General features: G+C 43.1%; 1 protein-coding gene across 5 annotated transcripts in view; it reads left to right on the forward strand.

The window, feature by feature from the left end:
- The window catches only part of rnf157 (ring finger protein 157), a 38501-nt gene extending 22299 nt beyond the window's left edge, over nucleotides 1-16202 (forward strand). For 2 of the 5 annotated variants that reach the window (XM_071393774.1, XM_071393775.1), the window contains exons 12-17: nucleotides 730-832; nucleotides 915-1023; nucleotides 1151-1359; nucleotides 7970-8018; nucleotides 9732-9839; nucleotides 15124-16202. In XM_071393774.1, the coding sequence (XP_071249875.1) occupies nucleotides 730-832; nucleotides 915-1023; nucleotides 1151-1359; nucleotides 7970-8018; nucleotides 9732-9839; nucleotides 15124-15269 (724 nt within the window). In that variant the 3' untranslated portion in view covers nucleotides 15270-16202. Of the gene's footprint in view, nucleotides 1-729; nucleotides 833-914; nucleotides 1024-1150; nucleotides 1360-7969; nucleotides 8019-9731; nucleotides 9840-11272; nucleotides 11308-15123 lie in introns of all 5 variants that reach the window. The other 3 variants (XM_071393776.1, XM_071393777.1, XM_071393778.1) reach the window with 3 other exon arrangements.
- The last annotated feature ends 5005 nt before the right edge of the window (nucleotides 16203-21207 follow it).

A 21207-nucleotide genomic window follows, 5' to 3' on the forward strand; every position in this document is an offset into this window, starting at 1 on the left:
TGGAGTGATGAATCATGCTTCACCATCTGGCAGTCCAACGGACAAATCTGTGTTTGGCTGATGCCAGGAGAATGCTACCTGCCCGAATGCAAAGTGCCAACTGTAAAGTTTGGTGGAGGAGGAATAATGGTCTGGGGCTGTTTTTCATGGTTCGAGCTAGTCCCCTTAGCTCCAGTGAAGGGGAATCTTAACGCTACAACATACAAGTACATTGTAGACGATTCTGTGCTTCCAACTTTGTGGCAACAGTTTGGGGAAGGCCCTTTCCTGTTTCAGCATGACAATGCTCCCGTGCACAAAGCGAGGTCCATACAGAAATGGTTTGTCGAGATCGGTGTGGAAGAACTTGACTGGCCTGCACAGAGCACTGATCTCATCCCCATCGACTAACTTTGGTATGAATTGGAACGTTGACTGCGAGCCAGGCCTAATAGCCCAACATCAGTGCACGACCTCACTGATGCTCTTGTGGCTGAATGGAAGCAAGTCCCCGCAGCAATGTTCCAACATTTAGTGGAAAACCCTCCCAGAAGAGTGGAGGCTGTTGTAGCAGCAAAGGGGGGACCAACTCCATATTAATGCCCATGATTTGGAATGAGATGTTCGATGAGCAGGTGTTCACAGATGGACTATACTATTCATGTAGTGTTTATGTCCGGACAAAGGGAGAGTTGTTAGTGTTTGCTGTGGTGTTTATGATTCTGACTGTTGCATTGTGGGATGTGTCAGGTCTCCCCCCCAGAATTCTTCGGTGCTGCCAGGGGAGGAGGGAAAGAAGTCACAACACAGTGAATCAGAGGTTCAGGCCTGCCGCCGGAAACAACAACTTGAGGTACACTGACATTCTGACACAGTTTGTGTATGCGTGTTTGTCTGTGTCCGGTGTATGTTTGACCTTACTCTCTCTGTTCCAGAGTGGTGTAACTTCAGAGAGTGAGAACCTGACTCTATCCTCGTCTGGAGCCATAGACCAGTCCTCCTGTACTGGGACACCTTTCTCCTCCACCATCACCTCCCCTGAAGGTAGTCCTGCTGGGGCTGTCAGGGGGTGGGCAGTGGGCAATGGAAAATGTGTCCAATGTGTCAAATTATAAAACACTGTTAATTGTCTCCTCCTCTCTCTCTCGCTCTCTCTCTCTCTCCCACACAGATCCAGTGAGTAGTAGCCTGGCCCAGTCAGTCATGTCCATGGCTTTCTCCCACAGCCAGCACTCTCAGATCAGCACTGACACCCTGTCCTCCATGTCTGGTTCCTACCTGGCCGGACCGGAGGGAGAGGTGGAGGGGGGAGACACAGAGGGGGAGAAGATCCAGGACGCACCGATGGAGAGCCGGGGACCCTCACATCAGGACGGGGAGGTGAGAAACATGAGGGGGAACAGGGGGATGAGAGAGGATAGAGTGGGGTACTCCTAGAAAAATGGCTTGTTGTGATATAGAGAATACCCCCGTCTCTCTTTTTCTCTGTCTCTCACTCTCTCAATTCAATTCAATGGGGATGTATTGGCATTGGAAACATACAGTGCCTTCGGAAAATATTCAGACCCCTTGACTTTTACCACATTTTGTTACGTTACAGCCTTATTCTAAAAATGATTAAATAAATGTTTTTCCTCAGCAATCGACACACAATACCCTATAATGACAAAGTGAATACAGGTTTTTAGACATTTTTGCAAATTTATTTTAAAAGTTTCAACAAAAAAAAACTTCTTTACATTAGTATTCCAACGCTTTGCTATGAGACTTGAAATTGAGCTCAGATTCTTTCTGTTTCCATTGCTCATCCTTGAGATGTTTCTACAACTTGATTGGAGTCCACCTGTGTTAAATTCAATTGATTGGACATGATTTGGAATGGCACACTCCTGTCTATATAAGGTCCCAGAGTTGACAGTGTATGTCAGAGCAAAAACGAAACCGTAAGGTTGAAGGAATTGTCCGTAGAGCTCCGAGACAGGATTGTGTCGAGGCACAGATCTACGGAAGGGTACCAAAACATTTCTGCAGCATTGAAGGTCCCCAAGAACACAGTGGCCTCCACCATTCTTAAATGGAAGAAGTTTGGAACCACCGAGACTCTTCCTAGAGCTGGCTGCCCGGCCAAATTGAGTAATCGGGGAAGAAAGACCTTGGTCAGGGAGGGGACCAAAACCCAATGGTCACTCTGACAGAGCTCTAGATTTCCTCTGTGGAGATGGGAGAACCTTCCAGAAAGACAACCATCTCTGTAGCACTCCACCAATCAGGCCTTTATGGTAGAGTGGCCAGACATAAGCCACTCCTCATTAAAAGGCACATTACAGCCCACTTGGAGTTTGCAAAAAGGCACCTAAAAACTCTCGGACCACGAAAAGAAGATTCTCTGGTCTGATGAAACTACGATTGAACTCTTTGGCCTGAATGCCAAGTGTCACGTCTGGAGGAAACCTGGCACCATCCCTACAGTGAAGCATGGTGGTGGCAGCATCATGCTGTGGGGATGTTTTTCAGTGTCAGGGACTGGGAGACTGGGCGTGATCGAGGCAAAGATGAACGGTGCAAAGTACAGAGAGATCCTTGATGAAAACCTGCTCCAGAGCTCTCAGGACCTCAGACTGTGGCAAAGATTCACCTTCAAACAGAACAACGACCCTAAGCACACAGCCAATACAACGCATGAATGGCTTCGGGACAAGTCTCAATGTCCTTGAGTGGCCCAGCCAGAGCCCGGACTTGAACCCAATCGAACATCTCTGGAGAGACCTGAAAATAGCTGTGCAGCAACGCTCCCTATCCAACCTGACAGAGCTTGAGAGGATCTGCGGAGAAGAATGGGAGAAACTCCCCAAATACAGGTGTGCCAAGCTTGTAGCGTCATACCCAAGAAGACTCGAGGCTATAATCGCTGCCAAAGGTGCTTCAACAATGTACTGAGTAAAGAGTCCGAATACTTATGTAAATGTGATATTCCATTTAAAAAATAAATAATTCTCAAACAAATCTATAAACCTGTTTTTCTTTGTCATTATGGGATATGTGTAGATTGTGGAGGGAAAAAATGTATTAATCAATTTTAGAATAAGGCTGTAACATTACAAAATGTGGAAAAAGTCAAGTAGTCTGAATACTTTTCGAATGCACTGTTATGTTTATATCACCAAAGCAAGTGAAATAAACAATACACAAAAGTGAGAAGAAACAAACATATACATTTTTTTTTATTTTTAATTTACAGTAAACATTGCACTCAAAAAGGTTTCAAAAAGATAAAGACATTTCAAGTGTTATATTTTCATTATCTATTTGCACAATGTGCAAATAGTTGTAGTACGAATAGTGGGGGAAGATAAATAAACGATAAATATTGGTGGTATTTAGAATGTTTGTGCTCTACTGGTTGCCCTCTTGTCATGGCAACGGGCCACAAATCTTGCTGCTGTGATGTCACATTGTGGTATTTCGCTTAACAGGTATGGCAGTTTATCAATGTTGGATTTGTTTTCAAATTCTTTGTGGGTCTGTGTGATCTGTGGTAATGTGGTCATACATTTGGCAGGAGGTTAGGAAGTGCAGCTCAGTTTCCTTTTGTGGACAGTGAGCACTTCAGAGCCAGGTCTGACTATGGCGACCTCTCTCAATAGCAAGGCTCTGCTCACTGGGTCTGTACATAGTCAAGAATCTTCTTACATTTGGGTCAGTCTCAGTGTGTACTGTGTACTCTCTGTTTAGGGCCAGATAGCATTCTAATTTGCTCTGTTTTTTGGTTGATTCTTTCCAGTGTGTCAAATAGTAATATTTTTGCTTTCTCATTTGGTTGGGTCTAATTGTGTTGCTGGTCTGGGGCTCTGTGGGTTCTGTTTGTGGGTGTGAATAAAGCCCCAGAACCAGCTGGCTGAGGGGACTTCTCTAGGTAGATGAGAACTTCTCATCTGTAGATGAGGGCTTTGATGTGGAATGTGTGGGCATCGCTTCCTTTTAGGTGATAGTGGAATTTAATTTAACCAGATTGTGATAACTATAGTCCTAATTCTGCTCTGCATGCATTGTTTGGGGTTTTGCGTTGTACACAAAGTATATTTTTTCAGAATTCTGCATGCAGAGTGTCAATTGGGTGTTTGTCCCATTTTGTGAATTCTTGGTTGGCGAGTGGACCCCAGACCTCACAACCATAAAGGGCAATGGATTCTATAACTGATTGAAGTAGTTTTGGGACAGATTCTAATTGGGACGTCGAGTTTATGTCATAGAGGGCCCTTCTTGCCTTGTCTCTTAGATCATTCACAACCTTGTCGAAGTTACCTGTGTTATTGATGTCAAGGCTGAGGTAGGTATAATTCTTTGTGTGCGCTAGGGCAACCGTGTCTAGATAGAATTTGTATTTATTGTCCTGGCACCTGGACCTTTTTTGGGGCACCATTATTTTTGTCTTACTGAGTTTCACTGTCAGGGCCCAAGTCTGACAGAATCTGTGCAGAAGATCTACAGTGCTGTGAAAAAGTATTTGACTCCTTTCTGATTTTCTCTACTTTTGCATATTTTTGATACTGAATGTTATCAGATCTTCAACCAAAACCTATTATTAGATAAAGGGAAAAACACCCAATTCCCTCGTGTGAAAAAGTAATTGCCCCCTTAACTGGTTGTGCCATCTTTAGCTGCAATGACTGCAACCAAAGGCTTTCTGTAGTTGTTGATCTACACCCAAACAAGGGCACTGCGTTCATCCACCTCTGGCCTGCTCGCCTCCCTACCTCTGAGGAAGTACAGCTCCCGCTCAGCCCAGTCAAAACTGTTCGCTGCTCTGGCACCCCAATGGTGGAACAAACTCCCCCACGACGCCAGGTCAGCGGAATCAATCACCACCTTCCGGAGACACCTGAAACCCCACCTCTTTAAGGAATACCTAGGATAGGATAAAGTAATCCTTCTAACCCCCCCCCCCCCTTAGTTAGATGCACTATTGTAAAGTGGTTGTTCCACTGGACATCATAAGGTGAATGCACCAACTTGTAAGTCGCTCTGGATAAGAGCGTCTGCTAAATGACTTAAATGTAAATGTAAATGTTGATCAGTCTCTCACATCGCTGTGAAGGAATTTTGGCCCACTCTTGCATGCAGAACTGCATTAACTCAGCCACATTTGTGGGTATTCAAGCGTGTACTGCTCGTTTCAAGTCCTGCCACAACATCTCAACTGGGATTAGGTCTGGACTTTGACTAGGCCATTCCAAAACTTCAAATTTGTTGCTTTTTATCAATTTTCATGCAGAATTGATTGTGTTTCGTATCATTGTCTTGCTGCTTGACCCAGCTGTGCTTCAGCTTTAGCTCACAGACAGATGGCCTGACATTCTCCTGTAGAATTGTCTGATACAGAGCAGAATTAATGGTTCCTTTTATTAAGGCAAGTCATCCAGGTCCTGACTTAGCAAGGCATTCCCAAACCAATTACCACCACCATGCTTGACCGTTGAGGTTCTTACTGTGGGGTGAAATGTTTGGTTTTCGCCAGACATAATGGGACACATCTCATCCAAATAAGTATATACAGTACCTACTCATTCAAGGGTTTTTCTTTATTTTTACTATTTTCTCCATTGTAGAATAATAGTGAAGACATCAATACTATGAACTAACAGATATGGAATCATGTACAAACCAAAAAAGTGTTAAACAAATCAAAATATATTTTAGATTCTTCAAAGTATCCAACCTTTGCCTTGATGACAGCTTTGCACACTCTTGGCATTCTCTCAACCAGCTTCACCTGGAATGCTTTTCCAACGGTCTTGAAGGAGTTCTCACATATGCTGGGCAATTGCTGGCTGCTTTTCCTTCACTCTGCGGTCCAATTCATCCCAAACCATCTCAATTGGGTTGAGGTCAGGTGATTGTGGAGGCCAGGTCATCTGTTGCAGCACGCCATCACTCTCCTTTTTGGTCAAATAGCCCTTACACAGTCTGGAGATGTGTTGAGTCATTGTCTTGTTGAAAAACAAATGTTAGTCCCACTAAGCGCAAACCAGATGGGATGGCGTATCGCTGCAGAATGCTGTGGTAGCCATGCTGGTTAAGTGTGCCTTGTATTCTAAATAAATCACAGTTTCAGAAGCAAAGCAACCCCACACCTCCTCCTCCATGCTTCACGGTGGGAACCACACATGTAGAGATCATCCGTTCACCTACTCTGCGTCTCACAAAGACACGGCGGTTGGAACCAAAAATCTCAAATTTGGACTCGTCAGACCAAACAACAGATTTCCACCGGTCTAATGTCCATTGCTCGTGTTTCTTGGCCGAAGTAAGTCTCTTCTTATTTGGGCTGCAATCTGAGGTGCAGTTAACTCTAATAAATATATCCTCTGCAGCAGAGGTAACTCTGGGTCTTCCTTTCCTGTGGCAGTCCTCATGAGAGTCAGTTTCATCATAGCGCTTGATGGTTTTTGCGACTGCACTTTCAAAGGTCTTGACATTTTCAGCATTGACTGACCTTCATGTCTTAAAGTAACAATGGATTGTCGTTTCTCTTTGCTTATTTGAGCTGTTCTTGACATAATATGGACTTTGTCTTTTACCAAATAGGGTTATCTTCTGTATACCACCCCTACCTTGTCACAACACAACTGATTGGCTCAAATGCATTAAGAAGGAAAGAAATTCCACAAATGAACGTTTAACAAGGCACACATGTTAATTGAAATGCATTCCAGGTGACTACCTCATGAAGCTGGTTGAGAGAATGCCAAGAGTGTGCAAAGCTGTCATCAAGGCAAAGGGTGGCTACTTTGAAGAATCTCAAATATACTTTTTCACGGGACTGTAGGTGCTGCTGTAGGCCCTCCTTGGTTGGGGACGGAAGCACCAGATCATCAGCAAACAGTAGACATTTTATTTCCGAGTCCCGTAGGGTGAGGCCGGGTGCTGCAGACTGTTCTAGTGCCCACGCCAATTCATTGATATAAATGTTGAAGAGGGTGGGCTCAAGCTGCATCCCTGTCTCACCTCACGGCCCTGAGGAAAGAAATCTGTGTTTATTGCCAATTGTAACGCACACTTGTTGTTTGTGTACATTGATTTTATCATGTCATCATTTTTTCTTTCAACACCAGTTTCCATCAATTTGTACATCAGACTCTCATGCCAAATTGAGTCAAAACTAATTTTAAATAAACAAAATTAGACAAATTTGCTTTTGTTTATTTGTAAGGATGTTCAGGGTGTATACGTGGTCTGTCGCACGGTATTTTGGTAAGAAGCCAATTTGACATTGTCTCGGGACATTGTTTTCACTGCTATTGATGATACTGTAGAAGATTTTGCTGTTGACGCAGATTTCACGGTAATCATTGGTCAAATTTGGTTCCAAATATTGTGAAGATGCCAGAGCTGAGGATAATGTTGAAGAGTTTAAGAATAGCCCATTTGAATTCATGGTCTGTATATTTTATCATTTAGTTCAGTATACCATCAATATACAGGCCTTTTTGGGTTGGAAGGTTTGTATTTAGTCCTGTAGCTTATCCAATGTAATTGGATAATCCAATGGGTTCTGGTAGTACTTTTTAATAACTGGTTCTAAGTTTTGTAAATTATCATGTATACATTTCTGTTCTTTGTTATATGGCCAAAAAGGTTGGAGAAGTGTTTTATCCATACATCTCCATTTTGGATAGGTAGCTCTTCGTGTTTGTGTTCCAATTTTCCCAGAAGGGATTTGATTCTATGGGTTCTTCCTTCACATTGAGCTTTCTGACATGCTGTTCCTTATTATTTCTTAGTGCATTTCTGTACTGTTTTTGTGTTTCCTCATAGTGAAGGAACTACCCATAGAGCCAAAAGATAACTTCTCAGTCGCTGTGTCAGAAGAGCAGGATTCAGAGATACATATACCATATAGTACCTAAACTATAGGAATGGCTATAGATTAAAAAATTTAAATAAATAAAATATACAATACAACATGAATCTGTCTCTCTCCTTCTCACAGGGAAATTATGTCACAGAGGAACACTGCCCCTCTCCTTCCCACAAGCAGGGTAAATAGGACCTATCATTGACCTCTCACCTATACCTCTCACCTCTGACCCCTCTCTGCTTTACCCTCCTCACTATCTGGCCATGCTGGAAAGGATAGAAGTATGTGGCAGTCTAAGCACCAATACAATGTTACCCACTAATCCTAACTTAAAGCCTCACCCTAACTAACTCCTTGCCTAGGCCCTACATTGGGGAACAAATATCATCTGTACACTGCACTGTAAACCCCAATGTGCTGTCATCACAAAATGTACATGCAAAAACACAGATATTAAAAACAATTCCAAAAAATATACCTGCAGTAGAGCATGCTGGGAAAAAGGTTCATTTGTTATTATAACTTGATGTGACTTCTCATTTAGTTTTGAGTCAGTACCACATATACATTTTAAGTAGTAATTACTTTTCATTGACTTTGAATTCAAATTACTAGAAGTATTTAAGTAAAAAATGTCTCAGGGTTTACTCGCTCATCAATTCTTACAATATTTCCACTTTTGTCCTTTCTAACATGGCCTTTTAGTGACTGACTACCCTGTTACAGCACCCTATCCTATAAACTACCATATAAAGCTCATTATTAGTGAGATGGCAGGGTGTTTTAAGGGGTGCCATGCTAGATTCTCTTTACTGTAAATGATAAGGTGGGCTAAAATACTGGTCACACACTTTATTTGGCTAGTCCGGACTTTCCGTCTGTAGATGCTCGAACAATGGTCATACTATCAACAAACTACCTGTTGATAAGCAACTGCTTGCTAAGGTTAGGGTTAGGGTTAGTACATAGTGAGTCGATAGTTTGTAGAGCATCTACATATGGACTATCCAAAAAAAGTGTTACAACACTGACCATCGGTGAAACCATCACTAATCATCCGTTTGCACATATGCATTTGGTTCAGTTTGCTCTGTGTGTGTGTGTGTATGTTGTTGGTTTTCCAATGCTGGTGTATGTTTGCCTGCTGTGCTCTGCATGCACTGCTTAGATTCCACACCCTGATATGCAATGTGTGTGTACAGTATGTTTGTGTGTTTGTGTGTGTCTCTCTTGTTGCGCATATGTTTGGAGTCATATCCTCCCCACCTCTCCTTCTCCTCTGCTTTCCCTCCTCTATTCCACCATTCAAAAGTCAGATAAATTGGGATTGAATCTCTAACCCTGCCTCAGTGTCCCCAGAGTTTGAGTGTGTGTGTGAATGTGCGTGTGCGTGACCTCAAAGTTTGTGTGTTTGTTTGTCCAGAGTTTGTGTGTATGTGTGTGTTATTTATGAATGTGTGTTTAAATACTATGCATGTTTGTGTGTTTTTTGTGTGTGTTTGTTTGTGACATTATCTTTATCATCATGCATCTTCTTAATATGTATTTTTCTCCAGTCCAGTTGTAGTGGATGTGTGGAGTGGTGAACAATAAACAGACAATGAATAAATTAGTTAATAAGGAAACCAAAGGAATCCTGTCTCTATATATGTTCATGTGCACGTGATGCATGTTTGCACGCGTGTGTCACTGCTTCTCCTTGTGCATCCTCTGAGCCTGAGCCACATGCTAACCATCATCACATGATCTCACCCATGCACTCTTTTACGCACGCACGCACGCACGCACACACACGCATAGTCATCGAAAAGCTACTGACCCCCATTTACACCCCCCTCTCCCTACCCCCTTCTGTGCATGGCTACTGTTGTTTGACCTTTGCCCCCGCTTGCAGGTGGGCGGAGCAGGTGTCCAGAGTTGGCCAATAACAATCACGCCCTCTGCGACACACCCTGTTTGGGGGGGCTGGACAATGAGCAGGTTCCCGACTGCCGATTCGCCGGTGAGTGGCAACCTACTGAACATGGACCAATCAAAGCTGAGACTGGGCATGGGGCGGGGGAGAGATGGGGATGTCAGTGAAAGGAAATAAGAAGGGAGCGAGGGATCATGGAGAGGAGAAACAGTGGAACAGAAGTCAGGGTAGAGAGACAATGGAGAGGGTAGAGGGAGAAAATTGAGGTTCTTATGTTTCTAGCTGAGATTTTAATTACTATAAATGGAGAAAGTGAAGAGGGGAGAGAATTGGATTATATACCCCATAAAATGTTGGTCTACTAGAGTTGTTTAATCTCAAATGGCTCAGGAAATAGATTCAGTGACATTGAAGGAAGAAAATATTGACCCAAAATAAATGAGGCTGTAATTGGTGATCCATCCATACCAAACACAAGACAGTGTATCTTTCTCAGCAGTTAGAACAGGAGGCTTCTTTCTTCTCATCATCCCCCCATCCTTCACTGCCGTGGTTGTTGTTCGTTCTTGTTGTTTTTCTCAGTAGTGGGTAGTTATGCACTCTCTTCCTCCTCTCCTCCCAGCAAAAAGCTCCTGTGTGTGTGAGAAAGTGTGTGTGTCTTTACATTTGTGTGTGAGAGCGTGTATGTGAGAGCATGTGTGTGTGTGTGAGAGCGTGGATGTGTGGTTGTTCTCTATGCTCCATCCCAGAGTTCAAAGTTAATGTTCAGTGTCTGCCAGCTCCGAGCCACTTTGCTTATCATCTGCGGCTTATCTCTCCTTCTCCTTTGCTTCTCCCTCGCTTGCTAGATGTCCTCTCTCTGCTGTGCTGAAGCAGGTTACAGTGAGGGAAGGGGAGTGAAAGGCTTTGTTTCTCTATGCAAAGAGGAAGAGAACCCAGTGCAGTGTGTCAAGATCCAGGTGCTGGTTTAGGCAAGAACAACTAGTATCCAAAAACAGGTGTAAAAACTGCCCTTTAGCTTTGTTTCTCTAAGTCTGTAGCACTCTAACATGGGTGCTGTTTCTGTGTCCACCAACTCTCAAACGACTAGTCCCTGTTTTCTGGCCTTTTTATTAAAAAGCTCAGGCTGCAGAGTGAACGCAGAGATTTAGAGGTCTGGCTACTTCAGAGCATTCCCTATTTTAACGGATGTCTGTTATTTCAATGAAGAGACCACGTCGTTAACTCTCAAAAATGTGTCTTAAAAGGAAGTCAATCTTTAAGGAATCTGCCTAAATTAAAAATAATAATAATAATTGCAGACGAAGCCTTAGCTCCTCCCATTCCTGTAACTCCCAACGTATTGCCCCCACTGCCCCCTCACCTCGCTCTCCCTACTCTTTGTGGTTGTTGTCAGATGAATTCTCTGTGCCGTAAATGTGTTATATTCTCTCTCTTTGTTTCTCTCCTTTATCCATCATTTAATATTTTCTGTCTCCTCTTCGATGCTCCTCCTCTCTCTCTCTCTTTCGGATGGACAGATGCGGACTCGTGCCCTGTGCACATTGAGGAATAGGTATGGCTATAGCTGTGGCTAGCTGATGGGTTAGAGATTGTTCACTAAACTTCGCACTTTCAGAACAACTGAAAGCACGAAGCACCACATTTAATCATGGCAAGGAGGCAATCAAACAAGCAAAGCGTCAGTATAGAGACAAAGAATTCAACGGCTCAAACACAGGGTCTACAGACAATCACGGATTACAAAAAGAAAACCAGCCCCATCGCGGACATCGACGTCTTGCTCCCAGACAAATTAAACAACTTCTTTGCGCGCTTTGAGTACAATACAGTGCCACCGACATGGCCCGCTACCAAAGACTGTGGGCTCTCCTCTGATGTGAGTAAAACATTTAAACGTGTTAACCCTCGCAAGGCTGCCGGCCCAGATGGCATCCCTAGCCGCGTCCACAGAGCATGCGCAGACCAGCTGTCTGGTGTGTTTACGGACATATTCAATCAATCCCCATCCCAGTCTGTTGTCCCCACATTTTTCAAGATGGCTACCATTGTTCCTGTTCCCAAGAAAGCTAAGGTAACTGAACTAAATGACTATCGCCACGTAGCACTCACTTCTGTCATCATGAAGTTCTTTGAGAGACAATTCAAGGATCATATGACCTCCACCCTACCTGACACCCTAGACCCACTTCAATTTTCTTACCGCCCAAATAGGTCCACAGACGATGCAATCGTCATCACACTGCCCTATCCCATCTGGACAAGAGGAATACCTATGTAAGAATGCTGTTCATTGACTACAGCTCAGCATTCAACTGGGTCCTGGACTCCTTGCCGCCCCCAGGTGGTGAAGGTAGGAAACAACATCTCCATCCCGCTGATCCTCAACACTGGGGCCCCACAAGGGTGCGTTCTCAGCCTTTTCCTGTACTCCCTGTTCACCCATGACTGCATGGTCATACACGCCTCCAACTCAATCGTCAAGTTTGCAGACAACACTACAGTGGTAGGCTTGATTACCAACATCAACGAGACAGCCTACAGGGAGGCGGTGAGGGCTCTCAGGATAATAACCTCTCACTCAACGTCAACAAAACAAAGAAGATGCACTACCTGTTATTAACCACTAGTAGCTGCATGATGTAGAGCAGTGACCTATCACCTTGGTCCTGGAGAGCCAAATGGTGTGCAGAGTTTATATTAGTTTCAGCCCAGCACTTATTCACCCATTTTGACTAATCCTCAAGGACACCTTGATTAGTTCATTCAGGTGCAGTCGGTGTTGGGCTGGTACACAACCCTGCATCTAGCTACCGCAGCTCCTGTTTTTCATGGACGAATCCAACTTGAGAAACACGTCTAAAAGTGTTTTGTGCACATTTCTGAAGTTGGGATTGGTCCCTTGTTGAATGTGCATCCAGCCCAGCAGGCCTTTAACCCCCCATCTCTATGACCAGTTACATGCTGACCACACCGCTCACGTCACATGCGTTGCAAAATAAATGTGCACATAGTGGCAAGAAAAAGTATGTGAACCCTTTGATCTGTTCTTCATCTAAGTCACAACAATAGACAAACATAGTGTGCTTAAACTAATAACACAGAAATTATTGTATTTTTCATGTCTATATTGAATACATAATTTAAACATTAACAGTGTATGTTGGAAAACATATGTGAACCCCTAGGCTTATGACTTCTCCAAAAGCTAATTGGAGTCAGGAGTCAGCTAACCTGGAGTCCAATCAATGAGAAGAGATTGGAGATGTTGGTTAGAGCTGCCTTGCCCTATAAAAAACACTCACAAAATTTGAGTTCGCTATTCACAAGAAGCATTGCCTGATGTGAACCATGCCTCGAACACAAGAGATCTCAGAAAACCTAAGATTAAGAATTGTTGACTTGCATAAAGCTGGGAAGGGTTACAAAAGTATCTCTAAAAGCCTTGATGTTCATCAGTCCACGGTAAGACAAATTGTCTATAAAATGAGAAAGTTCAGTACTGTTGCTACTTTCCTTAGGAGTGGCCATCCTGCAAAGATGACTGCAAGATCACAGTGCAGAATGCTCAATGAGGTCTAAGAAGAATCCTAGAGTGTCAGCTAAAGACTTACAGAAATCTCTGGAACACGCTAACATCTCTGTTGACGAGTCTACGATACGTAAAACACTAAACAAGAATGGTGTTTATGGGAGGACACCACGGAAGAAGCCACTGCGGTCCCAAAAAAACATTGCTGCGCGTCTGAAGTTTGCAAAAATGCACCTGGATGTTCCAGCGCTACTGGCAAAATATTCTGTGGACAGATGAAACTACAGTTGAGTTGTTTGGAAGGAACACACAACACTATGTGTGGAGGAAAAAGGCACAGCACACCAACATCAAAACCTCATCCCTACTGTAAAGTTTGGTGGAGGGAGCGTCAGGGTTTGGGGCTGCTTTGCTGCCTCAGGGCCTGGACAGCTTGCTATCATCGGCGGAAAAATGTATTCCCAATTTATCAAGACATTTTGCAGGAAAATGCAGGAAAATGTTAGGGTATCTGACCGCCAATTGAAGCTCAACAGAAGTTGTGTGATGCAACAGGACAACGACCAAAAACACAGAAGTAGATCAACAGAATGGCTTCAACAGAAGAAAATACACCTTCTGGAGTGGCCCAGTCAGAGTCCTGACCTCAACCCGATTGAGATGCTGTGGCATGACCTCAAGAATATTGCTGAACTGAAACAGTTTTGTAAAGAGGAATGGTCCAAAATTCCTCCTGACCGTTGCGCAGGTCTAATCCGCAACTACAGAAAACGTTTGGTTGATGTTATTGCTGCCAAAGGAGGGTCAACCAGTTATTGAATCCAAGGGTTCACATACTTTTTCCACCATGCACTTTGAATGTTTACACGGTGTGTTCAATAAAGACATGAAAACGTGTAATTGTTTGTGTGTTATTAGTTTAAGCAGGATGTGTTTGTCTATTGTTGTGACCTCAATAAAATTTGATCTGATCTTCATGACCAATTTATGCAGAAATCCAGGTATTTCCAAAGGGTTCACATACTTTCTCTTGCCACTGTACATGTTATTCAATCATTGCACCCACACTGCTCGACGGCGTCAACTAGCGTCTGTTTAGCCAGGCGCTAAAATAGAACTTGGTTCTATTTGTGATGCTTGATGCGCTGCAAGTCCCGCCTCCCCTATCTCCTCATTGGTTTTTAGGAGCATATACCCACGTGGGTGATTGAAAGATGAACTGAGGTCCACACTCCAGTCCAGTTGGTTGTGGTAATGCACCTTAAAGTTGGTTGCCAACCACCATATAAAGTCCAAAGAAGAAACCTAAGGAGTAGAGATTACTCGAAACAAACTCGGTTTACTCTTTTATCTGTGGATTAAATCACGGAATAGAGGACCTTGTGCTTTTCAGGTAAAATAACAACCCAATGTTTATATCCCAGGACAAATTAGCTAGCAACAGCAAGCTAGTTAGCTAAATTGACATAAATGTTTAATGATTTTTTGACATGTCCCCAAATTAATATAGTTCAGAGTTCGTTTTGATATTTCAACCTGCGTGTCCTGATCACGTCTGGTGTGGGTGGACAAAATTAACATGCACTCGATGGCGGACGCGCAAGCGGTCTGGTCAGCATGTTAGACTGGCCAGCCACAGACTTTAAACTACCATTATCGCCCACTAGAAGGAGAGAGACCAGCGAGCACAGTACTCAACACAAGGGCCTTGCATTTTGTTTTTATCTTACATCCTTTATTTTTCTCTCTCTTTTTCCCTTTTTCTTTCTCGACTCTCTCTCTCTCTCTCTCTCTCTCTCTCTCTCTCTCTCTCTCTCTCTCTCTCTCTCTCTCTCTCAGGTCTGATGTATCTGGGAGGATATAAGCCAGTGTTGGAGCCCCTCTCAGACCATGCCTCCACCAGTAATATCAACCTGGAGGAGCAGGGGGTGGAGACAATGGACAGTCAGAGTCCCAAACACATACCTCCCACACCACGCCGCTGACCACACACACGCGCGTCCAATTTCGACCTCAGTGCTATAACAGCACATACTGATATTTTATTCATTTTAGGCAACCTCATGATTGCGCAGTAGACCTTCCTTACTGCATCTCCTCACCTGATTAACCAACTCCCATGTCCCTCATCCATCCTGAGGCAGTGTCTTCACTCAACCATCCTACACTTCTCTTCACTCTGGACTAAAGAGGAGGAGTGTTTATCTCAGTTGCTAATTCTAACAGGGAAGTCTTGGAGAAGAGGATTTAACCAATCCACAGTCCAAGAAGGAGACTGCTAGAGTTAGACCACTCCCCCCCTCAATGTGTCATAATGTCTTTCTTGTGTTTTGTGTCATTAGTTCATCTTTTGAGATGCCTCCCCTTGCCTCTAACAAGCAACCAGTCAGGGGTCAGTGTACTCCGGTCCATGAACCAGAAATCTCTGGCTGTGGTTTTGCATGCAGCGCTCTGATGTCTCCAAGCAGCCCTACTGTACTCAGCAGTGTTCTGTCCTCCCACAACTACCTGGTCTGAATGGGATTATCCTTGTTAGCTAAGAAACTGGATGTGCTGTATGTGGTGCTGAATGGAGGATTTGATCCAAAATGGAGGACTTGATTTGCTCCAAAATGGTGGTAGATACTGAACTGTAAAGGAGACAGGGGTGAATGTACGATGCCGATGGAGTATGTGTAACTCAGAGGGGAATGTAATGTAATGATTTGTTTTGGGATTATTAACTATAGAAGAATGACCTCTGAACTTTGAACCACCCCATGTAGCCCTTGCACACCTTTCCCAACACATACACCACCCTACAAAAACACATGTGCTGTTTGATAGACAAACCTGAACCTTTTTCTCCTCATTTTGTGAAAACCTTTATTTTGTTTAATTTATGTTGTTTTTAGTGTAAAGCTCTCCTGGTAATTTTGTCACGTGTTCTGTGTTTTATTTGTTTAAACAAAAAATGTGTTTATTATGTGGATGATTATACAGTACCAGTCAAAAGTTTGGACACACCTACCCATTCAAGGATGTTTGTTTATTTTTACTATTTTCTACATTGTAGAATAATAGTAAAGACATCACAACTATGAAATGGCACATATGGGATCATGTCGTTAAAAAAAAAAGTTAAACAAATCAAAATATATTTTAGATTTTAGATTCTTCAAAGTAGCCACCCTTTGCCTTGATGACAGCTTTGCACACTCTTCGGTATTTTCTTAAAACAGCATTGTTGGTTAAGGGCTTGTAAGTAAGCATTTCACTGTAAGGTCTACTACACCTGTTGTATTCGGCGCATGTGACAAATACATTTGATTTTATCTCAATTGGGTGGAGGCCAGGTCATCTGATGCAGCACTCCATCACTCTCCTTGGTCAAATAGCCCTTACACCGCCTGGAGGTGTGTTGGGTAATTGTCCTGTTGAAAAACAAATGGACTCATCAGACCAAACACCAGATTTCCACCGGTCTAATGTCCATTGCTCGTGTTTCTTGGCCCAAGCAAGTTTCTTCTTATTGGAGTCTTTTAGTAGAACAACAAGTAAAACAATTCAATTCAACCAATTCAACCATGAAGGCCTGATTCACGCAGTCTCCTCTGAACAGTTGATGTTGTGATGTGTCTGTTACTTAAACTCTGAAGCTTTTATTTGGGCCGCTATTTCTGAGGCTGGTAGCTCTAATGAACATATCCTCTGCAGAGTTACCCTGCAGCAGAGGTAACTCTGGGGCTTCCTTTCCTGTGGCGGTCCTCATGAAAGACAGTTTCATCATAGCGATTGATGGTTTTTGCGACTGCACTTGAAGAAACGTTCAAAGTTCTTGAAATGTTCCGCATTGACTGACCTTCATGTCTTAAAGTAATGATGAACTGTTGTTTCTCTTTGCTTATTTGAGCTGTTCCTGCCATAAAATGGACTTGGTCTTTTACCAAATAGTGCTATCTTCTGTATACCACCCCTACCTTGTCACAACACAACTGATTGGCTCAAATGCATTAAGATGGGAAGAAATTCCACAAATTAACTTTTAACAAGGCACACCTGTTAATTGAAATGCATTCCAGGTGACTACCTCATGAAGCTGGTTGAGAGAATGCCAAGAGTGTGCAAAGCTGTCATCAAGGCAAAGGGTGGCTACTTTGAAGAATCTCAAATATAAAATATGATATTTGATTTGTTTTAACACTTTTTTGGTTAGTACATGATTCCATATGTGTTATTTCATAGTTTTGAATGAGTAAGAGTGTCCAAACTTTTGACTGGTACTGTATGTGAAATGATTCATGGTTTTGAAGTGCAACACTGAATGCACTTCTACCTGTTACCTAGGCAACATACTTTGCGGTGCATGAGGCGATTGTAGAGTAAAACATGAAAGTCTAGGTCAGTCTCAACTCCCCTGTAGAGTACCCACAGCGGTACACACCTCTGACCTTTCTGCATTGTCATTATGGGACGATCTCAATTGTATACTCCTTGCATCTTCTCCTCTCCTTGTTTCTTCTCAAAACCCATTGGAGGAGGTCAGAGTGGAGGGACCTCTGGCTTTCTCATCCAATGGGTTTTGAGAAGAAAATGAGGAGAGAGTATGTGAGGAGTATGCTATTGAGATCTTCCCATTATCTCCAAATGACACCCTATTCCCTATATAGTGCATTACTTTGACCCGAGCCCAATTTCCCATATTGTGCACTACATTTTACCAGAGCCCAATTCCCCTTTTAAGTAAAGGTAGTAAGCCATATGGGGAAAATGGTGCCATTTGAGATGCATAGATTGTCAATAAGACACACTATAGATGCCCTCTTCCTTATCCCCAACTACAGGCTGGCAACAGCTCTGTTAGCTATTGTTTACACACTGTCAGCTCAAACACCCCTACCTGTATCCCTCTCATCTACGGTATATGGACTGTGGTTCATTTTTGTAGACCAGAGAAAACATGGGATGCTTCCAAAATGTAACCCTATTCCCTATATAGTGCCCTCGATTTATTTGTGAAGGGAGCAATGTCTCATGCATTGAGATTGTGAATGAGCTTGGTCAGGGTTCTAGAACAGAACAGCCATGCTTACATTCCAGAATGGAGACTTATATGGTGGCGACAGAATGTTGACTGGTCATTTCTCCACATGGTTCTAATAGTCTTTTCACACACAAAACTCTCTTTAGTGGAACCAGATGTACTATCTGTTTCATGGGAAACGTACACCTTCAAATTAATGCTATATGTCATCTTTATTCCCACAGTACGTTAATGTCTTTGTGTGTGTGTGTGCGTGCGAGCGTGCACATGTACATTCATTAAATATTAGAGCGATTATTTACTACATTAATATCCCCTCAACAAAGATACGCACAGACACCGACACCGACACACACACAAACACACAGTCTCATTGACCGGTTGTTGACTGAACACAAACACACAGTCTCATTGACCGGTTGTTGACTGAACACAAACACACAGTCTCATTGACCGGTTGTTGACTGAACACAAACACATTTTGTTCAGATGGTTAAGAGGGGGCTTTTGCCAGGGGCAGTCGTTTCATTACTGCCAGGCCTAGATTCAGTCAGTTCAGCAAAAACCAACAACTTCATAGTATATAATGTATTTTGTTAGGGTGGTGTCGGAGGTGTAACTGCGTTGGAACTGTCAAATCCACTAGCGGCTCCTGACATTATTCCTATCGCGGACATTGACATTGGAAGCACCGAGTCGTATTAGTAGAAATCTAATCTCTCGTGGACAGACTACTTAAACATAAGCAAGATTTTAGTTTTGGCCCCACTAACAATTCTAGGGAGAGAGAATGTTTTTGTAATGTTCCCCTGATGTTTGAGTGTCCAATTTTCTGTTAGGAGAACATTCTATATTAGCAAAAACCTCCTGAGAACCCATTTAGCATGTTTTGTCATTGGAGTTAGGAGAACATTCAATATTAATGTTCTAGACATGTTTAATGGGACATTGCAAGAACATTCATGTGTCTAGTTTTCTGAGAGTAAGGAGAATATTCCATCAACGTCACACCAAACATAACAGAACATGGTTGCCATGTTCTCAGAATAAAGATATTTATGTTCTAGACCCCTTTCATGTGACATTGCAAGAACAGTCCAACCTGAACACATCACCCTTTGTTACTGTTGCCAAGCCCATCAAGGCCATGATTGGTGGACCGTTGATCCATTCACAGCTCTTTGTCTGCTGTCAAGGTTAGGTACACCCACAAACAGTGCTTTCAACTTATTTGACACACTTTCACATCAAATCAAACTTTATTTGTCACATGTGCCGAATTCAACAAGTGTAGACCTTACCGTGAAATGCTTACTTACAAGCCCTTAACCAACAATGCAGTTCAAGAAGAGTTAAGAAAATATTTACCAAATAAACTATATAAAAATATATTTTAAAAAATACAGGTTAGTTTAGGTAATTTATATATGTAGGTAGGGGTGAAGTGACTATGCGTAGATAATAAAACAGCGAGTAGCAGCAGTGTACAAACAAATATGGGGGGTCAATGTAATAGTCCGGTAGCCATTTGATTAATTGTTCAGCAGTCTTATGGCTTGGGGGTAGAAGCTGTTAAGGAGCCTTTTGGTCCTAGACTTGGCGCTCCGGTACCGCTTGCCATGTGGTAGCAGAGAAAACAGTCTTATGACTTGGGTGACTGGAGTCTCTGACAATTTTATGGGCTTTCCTCTGACACCGCCTATTATATAGGTCCTGGATTGCAGGAAGCTTGGCCCTAGTGATGTACTGGGCCTTACACACTACCCTGTGTAGCGCCTTACGGTCAAATGCCGAGCAGTTGCCATACCAGGCGGTGATGCAATCGTTCAGGATGCTCTCGATGGTGCAGCTGTAGAACTTTTTGAGGATCTGGGGACCCATGCCAAATCTTTTCAGTCTCCTGAACGGGAAAAGGTTTTGTCGTGCCCTCTTCACAACTGTCTTGGTGTGTTTGGACCATGATCGTTTGTTGATGATGTGGACACCAAGGAACTTGAAACTCTCGACTCTCCACTACAGCCCCGTTGATGTTAATGGGGGCCTGTTCGGCCCACCTTTTCCTGTAGTCCACGATCAGCTCCTTTGTCTTGCTCACATTGAGGGAGAGGTTGTTGTCCTGGCACCACACTGCCAGTTCTCTGACCTCCTCCCTATAGGCGGTCTCATCGTTGTCAGCAAACTTAATGATGGTGTTGGAGTCGTGTTACAAGCACAGTTTTGTTTCCACTTTTCCTCTCCTCGATTAACTTAGTAACACACGTACTCTATGCCTCTGACTATATGATGACAGTCTACTACTTCTATAGATCATGTTAAGTGCATTCATGACTGTTCATTATTCCTCGTAACTTATTTTAAACTTTATTTAACAAGGCAAGTCAGTTAAGAACAAATTCTTATTGACAATGACGGCCTACACCGGAAAATGCTGGGACAATTGTGCGCCACCCTATGGGACTCCCAATCACAGCCAGATGTGATGCAGCTTGGATTTGAACCAGGGACTACAGTAATGCCTCTTGCACTGAGATGCAGTGCCTTAGACCACTGCGCCACTCGGGAGCCCATAATGCATCACATAGATGTGGATAACTGAACTGTGCTGTATAGCTGACAGGAGCTGTTTTTGTGTAACTTTTCTTACCTGGGGGTTAGAGATAGGTGACCCTACAGCTAATTTAGGATGTCAATAACTGCATGTATTATCAGTGTGTGTATTGTTCATCTCCAAGGACATCCTCCTGACAATCTACCACAGCAAGATAACAACTCACCTGGACTACTGTGCTCACAGGAGGCTGCTGAAGGGAGAACAGCTCACAATAATGACCAGAACGGAGCAAATGGAATGGCATCAAACACCTGGAAACCATGTGTTTGTTGTATTTGTTACCATCCCG

The sequence above is a fragment of the Salvelinus alpinus genome, chromosome 3, assembly GCF_045679555.1.
Source record: "Salvelinus alpinus chromosome 3, SLU_Salpinus.1, whole genome shotgun sequence".
In the NCBI taxonomy this organism is placed as follows: Eukaryota; Metazoa; Chordata; class Actinopteri; order Salmoniformes; family Salmonidae; genus Salvelinus; species Salvelinus alpinus.